General features: G+C 29.6%; 3 protein-coding genes across 3 annotated transcripts; all 3 read right to left on the reverse strand.

Moving 5' to 3' along the window:
- Window positions 1-3,937: 3,937 nt before the first annotated feature.
- LOC109606858 (uncharacterized) lies at window positions 3,938-5,603 on the reverse strand. The gene has a single exon (XM_020023390.2). The coding sequence runs from the start codon at window positions 5,526-5,528 to the stop codon at window positions 3,981-3,983; it is 1,548 nt and encodes a 515-aa protein (XP_019878949.2). The 5' UTR covers window positions 5,529-5,603; the 3' UTR covers window positions 3,938-3,980.
- A 270-nt stretch (window positions 5,604-5,873) lies between these two features.
- Window positions 5,874-6,698, reverse strand: LOC109606430 (cGMP-dependent protein kinase-like). The gene has a single exon (XM_020022986.2). The coding sequence runs from the start codon at window positions 6,617-6,619 to the stop codon at window positions 5,894-5,896; it is 726 nt and encodes a 241-aa protein (XP_019878545.2). The 5' UTR covers window positions 6,620-6,698; the 3' UTR covers window positions 5,874-5,893.
- Window positions 6,699-7,813: 1,115 nt separating this feature from the next.
- Window positions 7,814-8,792, reverse strand: LOC109606429 (potassium/sodium hyperpolarization-activated cyclic nucleotide-gated channel 4-like). The gene is made up of 2 exons (XM_049966673.1): window positions 8,155-8,792; window positions 7,814-8,105 (listed from the first exon to the last, which is right to left on the reverse strand). The coding sequence occupies exons 1-2, from the start codon at window positions 8,753-8,755 to the stop codon at window positions 7,885-7,887; spliced, it is 822 nt and encodes a 273-aa protein (XP_049822630.1). The 5' UTR covers window positions 8,756-8,792; the 3' UTR covers window positions 7,814-7,884.
- Between the last annotated feature and the right edge of the window lie 6,770 nt (window positions 8,793-15,562).

Here is a 15,562-nt window from a genome sequence, read left to right on the forward strand (position 1 = left end):
GTTCTCGATAGGATTTAGGTTAGGTGAAAGTTCTTCAAATTTTCATGTAAAAAAAATAGGAACAATTTCAGAATTGCCAAAAATGTATGTTTGAATGGATTTCTTTAATGTAGTTAGTACTTAATTGTTAAGTCTATATTTTTAATAACTGCTAAACATTGATGAGGCATTGAGTCTATCAAGTTTTGGCACGTTTTTTGGGTAATTGAATTTTATGCTTCCTCCACCAGGAACCAGAGGGTTTCTTTATTAGTGCCACTTTTACACCTCAGAACTATCTTCACAACGTGCCACAAGTTCTCGATAGGATTTAGGTTAGGTGATTAGACAGGCCAGCTTAAAAGCTGAACGTTATTATAAGAAAAAAAGAAAAATAATTGATGTATAAAGTTCTTTAAATTTTCATGTGAAAAAAAGGGACAATTTTCGAATTGTCAAAAATGTATATGTTTGAATGGATTTCTTTAATGTATTTAATACTTAGTTGTTAAGTCTCTACTTTTAATAACAGCTAAACATTGATGAGGCATCGAGTCTATCAAGTTTTGGCACGTTTCCTGGATAATTGAATTTTATGTTTCCTCCACCAGAAACCAGAGGGTTTCTTTATTAGTGCCACTTTTACACCTCAAAACTATCTTCACAACGTGCCACAAGTTCTCGATAGGATTTAGGTCAGGTGATTAGACAGGCCAGCTTAAAAGCTGAACGTTATTGTAAGAAAAAAAAAGAAAAATAATTTATAAATAATATATAAAGTTCTATAAACTTTCATGTGAAAAAAAAAAAAATAGGAACAATTTCAAAATTGCCAAAAATGTATACGCTTAAATGGAGATTTTTAATGTATTCAGTACTTAGTTGTTAAGTCTCTAATAATTATCAAACATTGACGAGGCATCGAGACTATCAAGTTTTGGTACTTTTTCCGGGTAATTGAGTTTTATGCTTCCTCCACCAGGAACTAGAGGGTTTCTTTATTAGTATCACTTTAACCATGATTATACAGGCCAGCTTAAAAATGGTGAAAGTAAATTAATTTTTAATATTTTTTGACGATGAAAAAGGACTTTTAACATATTTACAAATCTGGCAATGTGTACTAATCCTCGAATCGATTGGGATAAGTTGTGCATCGACATCCGTTTCGTCGTGAGAAAGAGCATTCCAAGAAAGCTGGCCGCATCGCGGCACAGACTATCAAAATCTCGTTTTTTCACACAGTGTCTTGTGTGCACGGGCTTTGTTTGAAGGGAGGCCAAACGCGAGCGAGATACGCATAACGAGCTTCCTTATATGTCCACAGGATAGATTCATTTCGAACCTCGACCGGAATACTAATGTCCTGGGTGCAACGAGACAACCGGCCGATCTACGAAAGGGTCGCGGAGGCTAGATAACATCGAAATATGATAATGTTCATCCACGTTTGCTTGTATGCTGCGTCTGGAACTTCATAAATTCGCCATTCAAATGCGGCGTTGTTTTCATAAAGTCGTGCCACGTTATTTACGATCGCCTTTGAGCACCGTCGATCTTGCGTCATTTTTCACAACTTTATAATGTTTTGTAAAAGTTTTACACGCAACAATGTTTACGATGTTTCGGTTTATCTCGTCGAGATTAACACAATTACATTAGGCTCACTCTGATGGGCCTTTGAAACAGATCTCCATGTTGAATGTACATAAATCGGATGGCACGGACATTCTGTTACCGCCATCAGTCAAATTGCCCACTAACGTGAATTCATTGTAACATAATGCAATTTACATGCGTTGAACTGTTGGCATTCGTGCTGCGTCCACGTACGCAGCTATGGCCAACTTGGCCAAATTATATACGTTGCAACAGGAAGAGGAAAAAACGTTGACAGGTGATTCGTCATTTCGGCTTAATCGAGCGCAAAAGTGCATATTAATCAGCTGACAGATTTAAATCTAAATTACACGGCCGGTATTGAATTATGTGCGTGGATGGGGCACAATGAAATTTCTCGCTGTGCTTATGTGGATCGATGAACTGAAACGATTAGCCTTTATATTTGATTATTAAATATTTAACTTATATTAATAATTAATTTTTGTGAACAATTGAGTTATTGGAATAAATATTGTTCATTAAGTCCACTTAAGATGAACTCAAGTTCACTGGAAGTTAGTTTAATTGATTGTCTCTAAAAGTAAAGTCTTATTGAATTTAATGTCAGAAAGGGACCTTACTCGTCGGTATATAAAACAAATTTTTCTACTTAAGAGACATTTTCTACAAAAAGAACTAAAAATAATAATAATGTTTTAAAAATTAAAAATATAATCTTATAATACATGTTTATTTATAACGTTTTTTGGCTTTTAATAAATACGATAATATTTGAATTCAATATTGTTCAGCTAAGTCAGGTTGATTGGAAGTTAATTTCAGTCTAAGATATTCTGGTTATTTGATCTATTCTATCTTTTTTTAATACATGAAATATGTTTAAGCGCCATTTTCTAAAAAAAATAATATAAATAAAAATATTAATAAAAATTTAACAAAATTCAACCCCATTTATTCCCCACTAGTCATAGTTTAGATATTTAGTTTATATTCCTCCCCAATTTTTTTTACGAAGGGGTCCTAGTAAATACATGAATTTTAGCAGGAATATTGTCCATTAACACCAGTTAAGCCGACACGTCGCGACGTCACGTTCAGCGAAAGTTACTTTTCTTAAAAAGTGATCCCGGTTATCTTATCCTACGTTTTCGTATCGCATTTTAAGATATTTTAGTGCCTTCAGTGAAGAGTTTTGCGAATAATTTGCAAAATCATTGTGAATTCTCCTAAATATTCTCAATTAGTTAAGTGGTTTCTTACCTTTAATGTTAGTCTTAGCTTTACTACGATTTTTGGAAACTTCTTCCTGTATATTCCAAGAATCTAAATAATCTAAGTAATGAATCTAAAGAATCTAAATAATCTAAGTAATGAATCTAAAGAATATAAAGAATCTAAAGAATCTAAAGAATCTAAAGAATCTAAAGAATCTAAAGAATCTAAAGAATCTAAAGAATCTAAAGAATCTAAAGAATCTAAAGAATCTAAAGAATCTAAAGAATCTAAAGAATCTAAAGAATCTAAAGAATCTAAAGAATCTAAAGAATCTAAAGAATCTAAAGAATCTAAAGAATCTAAAGAATCTAAAGAATCTAAAGAATCTAAAGAATCTAAAGAATCTAAAGAATCTAAAGAATCTAAAGAATCTAAAGAATCTAAAGAATCTAAAGAATCTAAAGAATCTAAAGAATCTAAAGAATCTAAAGAATCTAAAGAATCTAAAGAATCTAAAGAATCTAAAGAATCTAAAGAATCTAAAGAATCTAAAGAATCTAAAGAATCTAAAGAATCTAAAGAATCTAAAGAATCTAAAGAATCTAAAGAATCTAAAGAATCCAAAGAATCTAAAGAATCTAAAGAATCTAAAGAATCTAAAGAATCTAAAGAATCTAAAGAATCTAAAGAATCTAAAGAATCTAAAGAATCTAAAGAATCTAAAGAATCTAAAGAATCTAAAGAATCTAAAGAATCTAAAGAATCTAAAGAATCTAAAGAATCTAAAGAATCTAAAGAATCTAAAGAATCTAAAGAATCTAAAGAATCTAAAGAATCTAAAGAATCTAAAGAATCTAAAGAATCTAAAGAATCTAAAGAATCTAAAGAATCTAAAGAATCTAAAGAATCTAAAGAATCTAAAGAATCTAAAGAATCTAAAGAATGTAAAGAATCTAAAGAATTTAAAGAATCTGATCAATGAATGATCAATTGGAATATTTTGAAACTTAATAATTATATAATTAATTTAAATTTAAAAAAATGTACAATCTGTTCTACAATCAGTGTAGTATGTTAATTTTAGTTATAGTTATGTCATATTTATAAGAGAAAGACAATAGAATAACAAACAATTTTTATTGTTATAAACATAAAATTTATTATTATATAACTTGTTCAGTCTTCAACATTTCAAGTCTGCGTCTGCAAAGCTCCTGCAACTTCTCGACCACCTCTGGATAGGCCTTAACCGAATGTTGGAAGTTCTCCCGGGTCAGTTGGATAATTTTACATTGCGTTATTGCAACGACGTTAGCCGTGCGAGGAATATTCAAAATCATTGTGAACTCCCCAAAATAATCTCCTTCATTTAAGTGGCAGATTTCCTTCATTTCTTTAGTGTAGACAGCCACTGATCCACAGTATATTAAAAACATTGAGTTACCAACGGCACCGTGTTCCACAATAAAATCTCCTGACAAGTAATACAGCATATCGAGATTGCATGCCATTTGTTTTAGAACTCCATGAGGCATTACTGAATACAAGGAGATTTTGACCAATAATTTCTCGTACATAACCCAGTACATCTCCTCCCTTAAATTTAATGGCAGAGCACTAAAGATGACATCAGTGTGATAGAAATTGCTTCCGTATTTATAATTAAAATATTTGTTCATTCGACGCTTTAGTTTTGACGGCAATTCTTTGTGTTTAGCGTACATTTGAAATTCATCATAGAAGTCCATCTTCTGTTTTTTCACAGCGATGTAATTGTTGTACCATCGAAATATATATAGAAATATCACAAAACGCATAATAATAGAAATAGTTACCAGGAGAAATGTTAAAATGTATTGCTGTAGTGTGTCAGGCTGTGGTTCAAAAGTATCATACATTCCAGCTAATTTTATAATAACAATATACAACACTGAAATTTCTATCTCGAATATCGTTGTTATTTCAGCATGTGTAGACTTAAAGTAGTCGGAATTAAACATGAGTAAGTGAAAATAGTTAATTAATATTAGAAATAAAACGATAACGACAACGTACGTAAGTCTTATCAACTTAACAATAAATTTATATTTTGTTACGTATTTTATAATATTGTCATAACGCAGATAAACTCGTATGAGAAATGGCAATATTGTGAATAGTTGCAAAAAATACTGGACTTTCACATTATTAATAACTGCAATGCAAATTAATAAGAAAAATACTGCAATGTCGTACAAAAAAAAGGTCTTAAAATATTTTGAAGCAACTAATTTTTGGTCTAGTATAATTTTTTCCTTACTTATGTATCCTCTGAAGAATGTGTAAATAATAAAGAGTCCTACCACTACAATCGTCATATATGCCCACACACAATTATATAATACATGTTTCCACTGATTAAAGTAAATAATTACTGCAATATTTAAATAAATCAGGCTGAATACAAAAATCTCTGTCGTCTCTATCCAGAAACTTATCATGCTGAGTGGATGTACCATATTATAATAATAAAGTAAATGCCTGTTCTGTTCTCTCAAAAGAGCTGAATTCGATAGAAAATACAACTGTGTCTTAGGATGGTCTACGCTTACAGTTGAGCATAATTTTATTTTTCTTCTTAGTGAAATAAATATTCCGGTTTGTACGAACTTGTTGACCACATGATCTTCAGTAAAAAGGTGCAATCTACATTGATGTTTTGGTGCATTCATTTTATCTACTTCAAAAATGTGAAAATGTTTAGTCAAAAATTTCAATCTGTCATTTTGATGTTTATAAGACAATAGTACACAGAATATGACTAAAATTATACAGATCATGAACTTTGGTTTCTAGATTTAGAATTTTGCCTATCAAAGTATAGTAACACATACAATACAAATATATAATATTAATTAAATCATAAAATTCTCAAAATACTCTTATTTATTGCGTTATTTATTTTGTCTGATTTTTTATTATACTTCATATGAACACTATTGTGTTCCAAATGAGATCATACAAATAATTCACCTGAAACACCTTTAATAATTTAGACATAGCCATAAGAAAAAATTTATTTCAATCAGTTACAAAGTCACTGTCCTTTAATAATTTGAAGTTGCTGAAGTAATGCCCTCTCCATCTGGTTTTTGATTTCCGGAAATCCTTCAAGGGCAAGGCAGAACTTTTCCCTGCTAAGTTTTAAAATTTTGCAAAACGTTATAGCGACAACGTTTGCAGTACGTGGTATATCCAGAACTAGTGCAAACTCTCCAAAGTAATCTCCTTCATTTAAATGACAAATTTCGATATGATCCTTGCTATACACAGCTACAGATCCAACATATATCAAGTACATTGATGCACCAACGTCGCCATATTCTACAATGTGATCTCCTGGTAGAAAAAATTGCATTATCAAATGATGGGCTATTAGTTCTAAAGCTCTACGAGGTAATGTCTCATAGAGGTAAATTTTTTTCAAAAATTTGTCACAGAGATCACTTTTAATATCGTTTTTCAGGCCAATCGGTAGGACACTATAAACAGTATTGTCATCGTAGAAATTATCTCCATATTTAAAATTGAAATAACTCAACATTCGATCCCTTAAGCCTGGTGGAATTTCATGGTACGCCATGTATTTCCGAAATTGTTTTCGAAAGTTCATCTTTTGATTTCTTACAATAATATAGTTGTTATACCAGCGAAACACAAATAAAAATACCATAAACTGGACAAAAAGAGATATGACTGTTAGGAAAACAGTCACAAAATCGTGTTTAACAGGAATGTTTTGAAGGTAATTATTCACACCCATTAATAACAAGACAACAGCATACACTGTTGAAAACAATCCATTCTTTGTATCGCTAAGAGGCCAAGCTTCATGATCTATAACGAATTGCCAATAGATAACTAGAAACACAAATAGATAAAGTACGATAACATAGATAATGCGCAACAAATTCAATAGGTTTTCGTACTTCCCAATATACTTAATAAAATTTGTATAATATAAAGATAATTCCATCTGATATGGAATATAACATGTAAACAAAATATATACTATTATTCTTGACATAAGTCCTTCATTAATATAACCAATTGCTCTATTACTTACGTAAAACACCATTAAGCCTATTGCTATGAAATCAAAAATGAAGTAATGCCTAAAATACCTCTTAGCTATCAATTTCCTATCCAACACAACACGGTGGAGATGAATATATCCCTTAGAAAGACCAAGAATCATACGAAGAAAAGTGTTTATCATTACTATGACGAATGGAACCAATGACCAATTAAGATTGCTCAATCCATTAAAATACACATAAATAGGTACTAACAAATGTATAAGAGCGCAAGTAAAGAGAGTAAAACATTCCGACCAAAAATGTGCCATACTTAGTGGATGTATAATATTGTAATAATACAGAAAATGTCTATTTTGCTCTCGTAGAATCGATGTTGTTGAACTGAACATTTTCTGCGTTTTGGGGTGTCTTTTATTTATCGTGATAAATAGCCGTACTTTTCTTCTTATAGATATGAATATTCCTGATTGTATATATTTATTGACTACAGGTTCGTATAGTATATTTACTTTGCAATCGTGAATGTTTCGTATCATTTCTAATAACTAAGTCGATTTTGACTGAAAATGTGACAGAATATCTGACAATTCTTTTAGTGTCATTTAGTTGCATTGAACGATTAATTTTTATTTTTATTACACCATTCTTTGACTGGCTAATAAAATTATTCTGAAGACTTGAATGATAATGAACTTAAATTTTCAAAAATATAAAAAAGATTGAAATTGAAAATGTGCTATCAAAAATGATACAGGATAAGATTATACAAAATATAATATTTTATAATTATCTAAATTTGATAATTGACTAAATAATTATCAATTTTTTATGAAGTGAAATATACTTTTTTGTTAAAGAGATCGAACAAAATAAAAGTGATTCAATTTAAACAATTATTTATAATTAATTATAACCTGTTGGAACAAAATAATGAATTATTTTAATAAATTAACAAAATTAATATTAAAAATAGTGTTCTTTAATAATATTAAACATGTGTTTGGAATCGTCCAACGAAATGGCATCTTCTCCTTGACGAATAGATGCATGGTATTTTCCAGTATCTATGGTAATTTAGACATAGGCATTTTTTTCCATCAGTTATAAAGTTATTGTCCTTTAATAATTTGAAGTTGCTGAAGTAATGTCCTCTCCATCTGACTTTTGATTTCTGGAAACCCTTCAAGGGCAAGGCAGAAATTCTTCCTACTAAGTTTTAAAATTTTACAAAATGTTATTGCGACAACGTTTGCCGTACGTGGTATATCCAGAACTAGTGCAAACTCTCCGAAGTAATCTCCTTCATTTAAGTGACAAATTTCGATATGATTCTTGCTATACACAGCTACAGATCCAATATATATCAAGTACATTGATGCACCAACATCGCCATATTCGACAATGTGATCTCCTGGTAGAAAAATATGCATTACCAAATGATGGGCTATTAGCTCTAAAGCTCTACGAGGTAATGTCTCATAGAAGTAAATTTTTTTCAAAAATTTTTCACAGAGATCACCCTTAATCTCGTTTTTCAAGCCAACTGGTAGGACACTATAAACAGTCTCGTCATCGTAGAAATTATCTCCATATTTGAAATAAAAATAACTCAACATCCGACGCCTTAAGCTTAGTGGAATTTCGTGGTACGCCATGTATTTCTGAAATTGTTTTTGAAAGTCCATCTTTTGATTTCTTACAGTAATGTAGTTGTTATACCAGCGAAATACAATTAAAAATACAATAAACTGAACAAAAAGAGATACGACTGTTAGTAAAACAGTCACAAAATCATGTTTAACAGGAATGTTTTGAAGGTAGTTATTCACTCCCATTAATAACAAGAGAACGGCATACATTGCTGAAAATAATTCATTTTTTCTATCCTCGAGATGCCAAGCTTCGTGGTCTATAACGAAATGCCAATAGACGACTAAAAACACAAATAGATAAAGTACGAAAACGTAGATAATGCGCAACAAATTCAATGGCGTTTCGTACTTTCCAATATACTTAATCAAATTAGTATAATATAAAGATATTTCCAATTGATATGGAATATAACATGTAAACAAGATATATACTATTAATCTTGCCACAAGTTCTTCATCAAGATACCCGAATATTCTATTACTTACGTAAAACAGTACCAAGGCTATTGCTATCAAATCATAAATGAGGTACCGCCTAAGATACCTCTTAGCTATCAATTTCCTATCCAACACAACACGGTGGAGATGAATATATCCCTTAGAAAAACCAATAATCATATGAAGAGTGGTGTTCATCACTACAACGACGAATGGAACCGCTGACCATGCAAGGTCGTTCAAACCTTGAAAATACACATAAATGGGTAATAACAAATATATAAGAGCACAAGTGATGAGAGTACAACATTCCGTCCAAAAATGTGCCATACTTAGTGGATGAATAACATTGTAATAATATAGCAAATGTCTGTTTTGCTCTCGAAGAATCGAAGTTGTTGAATTGAACATGTTCTTCGTTTTGGGGTGTTTTCTACTTATCGTGATAAATAGCCTTACTTTTCTTCTTGTGGATATGAATATTCCAGATTGTATGTATTTATTGACTATAGGCTCATATAGAATATTTAATTTGCAATCGTGAATGTCTGGTAGCATTTCTAATAACAAAACGACTTTTACTGAAAGTGTGACAGAATATCTGACAATTATTTTAGTGTCATTTAATTGCATTGAACGATTATTTTTTTAAACACAAGAACAAATTAATAATAGAACAAAATAATGAATTAATCTAAAACATCAACAAAATCAATATTAAAAACGAAGTACAGTAGTGGCCACAATTATAAACTTATTAAATCCTACAGTGGTGTAAAAAGTATGGAATAATTAATTACTTGTTACAAATGTTACTTAATATTTTCGTCAATATATTTCATATCTGAATAAATCTAATTTTCAGCAATATCAGTCCATTATATAAAATGAGCATTATGTCCACAGGTTTTTATCTTTTTTAATAAATAATTAACTAATATTACGTTGAAACCGACCGAAAATGTTAAGAATTTAAGTATTGAACGCAAATAAAATAATATTCTATACTTTTTCTCAAGTCAAAAGACGTATCCGATAAAAGGACCTAAACAAAAAAATACTAGTATACCGGTTAACATAAACTAGGGGATAAAAATACAATTTTTAAAAATAATCCATACTTTTTTCACCGCTATATTAAAAATATGAGCTGTCGTCTTAGATTGGATGACTAACTTGATAATGTTTATTGTTCTTTCTATTATTGTTGTATCTACTACGCATCAGAATAACCTAATTTTATTCTTTAAAAAAATAACATTAACATTTCAATTTATGATCTTTCATCGTTTTATGTTAGTTTAAATCGATTACATTGGTCTGCAATTTTTTTTCTTCTCTCTTTCTGATTTCATGCATAATTTATCATAAATTAGATATTTCTAAATAAAAATCATAATATATAAAATTACAAATTACGTACAATTTTCAAAATTTGGTGATGTGTAAGGAAAAAATAAAACTGGAAGACCAAGAAAAATCAATAGGTTTCAGGATAAACAAATTTTATCCTACTCCAAAAAAGAACCTTTCCTCAGTTCCAGCAAAATAAAAGGTCTACTTGAGACACAACTTGTTTCATGTTTCTTCAAGCACCGTAAATATTATCGACTATTTGTTGCTTTCCATATAAAAAAGTGTTTGAAACTTATTCATAACAATGAGAATTTTACAATATATTAGTGTGGAATTAATTAAAATATTAATTGCAAATTATTTGTAGTAAAAGAACTTTAAATAGCATAAGTAGACCTACTTTTTGCCAGCCCAAAACAAAAAATCATCAGTGAAATCTTTATTTTTTTATTGTTTAACCATGTAATTGTGAAATTTAGTTTAGTTTTTTTCAATATATATTTTTTTAACATAATAATCAGGATAAAAATTATTTGAATTTAAAAAAAATGCTCTTCTTTCTGCCAATAATATAATAATAATAATAATGTATAATATATGAACAAAAGTTATTTAAAATTAATTCTAGCATCCCTACAAATAAATATTTACTTCCACAGCAGTGCATATACGAGAGTAGACACAGAGATTGTTATTGTGCACTATTCTTAAAGTAGATGACCATAAACAGAAGGCTACTTCTACCTCTTACCGTTCAAACATTTCGATCGTTTCTTTTTTCTCTCTTGAAACAAGATCGCAGTCGAGTCCAAAAAATCGTGTATTGTTAAGAAAAGTGGCCCGAAAACGTGTTTGAAAAAGTGAATCGCCTAATAAGGGCACAAACGTGCAGGACGACGACAAACGTGCCGTCCACTGAAAAGTAAAAGTTCGCGTAGTCGTGTATTTTCCGTCGAATTTCTTTCCAATGCAAAATATTTTGAACGTCAAATTCTAAATATAAAACAATTTTACTGACGTACTTTATTGACTAACACAAATTCCGGATGAAATCATGCATCGACGCCCACATAAACACGATGCTATTGTTTGTTTTGGTTTTTTCGTTTTTTTTATGTTAAATATCAATAATCCTCTACATTATATTGGTAATTTTTTGTCAATTCAATCTCGAACAACCCACGCACGCTTCCCACGAACGATAATTATGATAAAAGGGCGATAATATATGTGTTACATCAATAAAATTGGCTCGTGTGTGTGTGTGTGGTTTTAACAGTCAATAAATTGATAACGAAGGTTACATCGACTATTATTTTATGCAAATCAAGGATGCAATCTGGTGAGGCAACGTTGGTGAAATTCTTTCATTTAAATGCCGAGTTGGAAATCAGTTTAAATATTTGGTGGCCCATTTTATTTCATGTTGTTGTATCATTATTCATTATTATTATTATTATTATTATTATTATTATTATTATTATTATTTATCTTTAAAAATGTATTTTAAAACTTTTTGCTACTACCGTGAACAATTTTATTGGTATTAATTGGAACGCTATCAATAATTATAAAGTTCACATTTCTAATTAACTGTCGCTTTATTAATTCATAAACACAAACGTTAATTATAAAGATACCATTGGCGATAACAGATAATGGAAACTTAATGGAATACATGCATAAGCTGATTAAATTTATTTATGACTTTTAAATTTAATTAAACTTATCGATTTAATTGCAATAACAATGTAACGATTTTATAGTTAGAATTTATTATTGAAACGTACTGTCTGTGTTTGTGTAATTTTAAATTTCAAACAAAACTTTCCGTATGAATTTACAAATGATCGTTTATCATGAATCAATAAACGATACATAAACTAACAAGAAAACATTAAATGTCACAAGCCTGAAAACTATAATCCAGGCAAATACACTACCATAAACAAAGTTATGAAGTCGGCGTGGGTGGCTTAAATAAATTTCCCAATAAACCAGTCAAAATTCGGAAGTTCAGTGGAAACTGGAACATTCACTTTACCCAATGTTAATGCAAATTAGATTTCTGTTACGTGCTGCGATGCAATCAGCATTAGTAAATTTCCGTTATCTGAGACGGTGATTTATATGATTAGTTTCTGTTTATGGACAAATACACGTGGAGGTACTTAAATCCGTATCGCAGGCTTAAAAGTTCATGTAAATATCGTTTTTATTATGTTTATCAAAGTGTAAGTGCAATTTAAAGTTTGAATATGTTTAGTGAAATGTATCAATTGTAAGTCTACGAAAATAATTTAATAATTAATTAGTATTTACGAGTAAGAAAATGTATTAGTGAGGAATGTGTAGGACATAATGAAAGCTTTTATTTCTCACATATAATGTATATAAAATCTAAACCAAAACAAAAGATTTTTCAATGATTTTAATTTTAGAAACAACTAATCAATTAACATCAGGTTTTGACAAATATTTCATTAAAAAAAAAATCGATAACATAACGAATATGATTGAATAAAGAATTACAATATCCACTTGTTTTTATCATTAATGGATTTTTTTTTATTTATATTTATATTTGATCTTTCTGATTTAATTATTTCTTGAGCTTTTCCAAATGAATTTTGGAGAATACTTTGTAACTCTATAAAAATGGAATTTATTAACTTCATAATTAAGAGATTATTAAGAAAAAAATGATACTATTTTTGGTGGTTTTCAAGATGAATTTTGGGGAAGTACTTTGAAAATGGTATAATTTATTAGCTTAATAATTAACAGAGTTTTAAGAAAAATAATGCATTTCTTAAGTTAATATTAAAAAGGATGTATAAATTCTAAACCCAAACAAAATAAGTTTCAATGAATTTAATTTTAGAAACAATCAGTCTACGACATAAGGATTTGAGAATATGTTTCAAATATTTCCTTATAAAAAATTGAATAACTTTTTGTTTTTATTAATAATATATTTATTTTTATAAAATAAATATTTTCTTTGTTGTATATGAACTGTATAAACTACTAAAATTTTGGAAGAATAAATTCTAAAAATGGTATAATTTCTTAATAATTAATAGATTATTCAGAAAAATGATAACTTTCTCTAGTCAATATTATAAAATATGAAATGTATAAACATTATTAAAAGCTGTTACCAATTTCTCACACATAATGTACATACATTATAAACCCAAATAAAATATGTTTCAATAAATTTAATTTTAGAAACAAACAGTCAATGAACATCAGGATTTGAGAATATATTTCAATTATTTTCGATTAAATTCAATAATTTATGAACGAATATGTTTGAATTTGGAATTACAGCATCCTTTTGCTTTTACTATTAAAATATTTATTTATATATAATAAACATGTTTTATTTGTTGTATTTGAACTTGTACCTGTAACCTGTATAAACTACTATTTCTGGAGGTTTCCCAGATGAATTTTTGGCAAAATAAGTTCAAACAGTATAAAAATGATATAATTCATTAACTTAATAATTAATAGATTATTAAGAAAAATGATTTTAATGTGTAGGCATTACTAAGAGCTTTAACCAACATCCCACATACAGCTTGTAAAAATTCTAAATGATGAATTCAATAAATTAAATTTCAGAAACGTCAGTTTTTTCTTGAAAAAAATTTGGCATTTGGCATAATATATGTAAATTTGAAATTACAATATCCTTTTATTTTTGTATAATAAATATGTTTTATTTTTTGTATTTGAGCTTTCTGTATAAACTATTATTTCTGGAGGTTTTCAAGTTTAATTTTAGGAGAATAATTTTTATAGCTGTTTCAAAATGGTATAATTTATTAGCTCAATAATTAACAGATTTTTCTCTAAATATTCTTAATATTATAAAAGATATTAATAAAAATGTGTAGCCCAGAATGAGAGCTTTTAATTTTCACATATAATAAACTATAATATATGTAAACTCAAACTCGATAGTTTTTTTAAACTAATATGTTAAAATTTGAAATTACCATACCTTTTTTAAATATTATATATGGTTTATTTCTTGTATTTGACCTTTTTGTATAAACTATTATTTTTTCTGATATTCATACTGATAAGAACTGATCAGCTTTAAAAATTAGATTTCGTTGATAATTATTGTAAAAACAGCTTTTTAATAAATATCACTGACTAAAATCCTATGAAACTCAAATTTATGAATACCTTTATTCATGACAGTATTTACAAAGTTTGAATTATTCCTCCCAGAATACGAAACTACGTACTCACAATAAATTCTTCGAAATGATATAAAGTAAGTTTCCCCACGGTGCGAAAGTTTTATTTTTACTATTTTTCGAAAGTAACGTGAAAGACACTTGCTCGGTAGTTTGCATGACGCAGGCGACGATAGAGGGGAACGTGAGAGGCAGTTTAAGTTGATTTATGTGTAAAATAAAGCTGCTCTAAAATTATGACCCGTCGCGTTCCTTCCTTCAGTCTGGGCTTTTCTATAAATCAAAGTTTGAAATTAAAGTTTACGCACTCAACATAGGATGTTGTCGTTTATTTGTAAGGCATCATTGTGATTTTTTAGCAGGAGGTGCTGACGGAGTACGGTGTTTTCCCATGGGTACGTAACATTTAATTAAAGCCTTATCTAGAAAAAGCGATTTCGTTTCTTAGTTAATGATACCCTCCTAATCATATGCCATTAACCGAAACAAGTACTAGTTTACAAACAGCCCAATTTACAATTTCATGCCCCCTTCCCATCCACAGCAGATTCAATATTTCCACTATCTAAATTGGCATCGCACATTTCCTCGACGGAACCGCGTCTCTAGCCGATCACTCTCGTATCCAAGGTAACAAGATGCCCGAGGTGTTTCCTAATAAATTGCAGCTCTTTGGTCTGTGTTTATCCCTTTACGTAAATAAGGGGCGGCAAGCCGCGCACAAATTTGCCATGCTACTGTGTAAACACGTTGTCTACTTAAGTTCCATGCCGTTGTGGGTACCGTCGCATTCAATTTGACGCTTAAATTAATTAGTTTTTAATAAATTGGGATCGGTCGTGTATCGCGTTGCATGTCTGCAATTGTTTTAATTGCCCGGTTTCTGCGGCCACTCGATTGTTATTTAAGAGGGGAGACGGTAATTGCGGGCCGCATCCTGTGCCCCCGGGGATTAAAAGTGAAATCCCTGCTAAATAATTCGATAAGTTGTCGGCTCTCT

The sequence above is a fragment of the Aethina tumida genome, chromosome 4, assembly GCF_024364675.1.
Source record: "Aethina tumida isolate Nest 87 chromosome 4, icAetTumi1.1, whole genome shotgun sequence".
NCBI classification, from domain to species: Eukaryota; Metazoa; Arthropoda; class Insecta; order Coleoptera; family Nitidulidae; genus Aethina; species Aethina tumida.

Bases quoted from the DNA above. Each gene is read 5' to 3' on its own strand.
- LOC109606858 (XM_020023390.2), bottom strand. From the start codon at position 5,528: ATGAATGCACCAAAACATCAATGTAGATTGCACCTTTTTACTGAAGAT.
- LOC109606430 (XM_020022986.2), bottom strand. From the start codon at position 6,619: ATGGGTGTGAATAATTACCTTCAAAACATTCCTGTTAAACACGATTTT.
- LOC109606429 (XM_049966673.1), bottom strand. From the start codon at position 8,755: ATGTATGCCGTTCTCTTGTTATTAATGGGAGTGAATAACTACCTTCAA. The intron at 8,106-8,154 runs GTACGGCAAACG...TTTAAAACTTAG, and splicing joins ACTAGTTCTGGATATACCAC to TAGGAAGAATTTCTGCCTTG.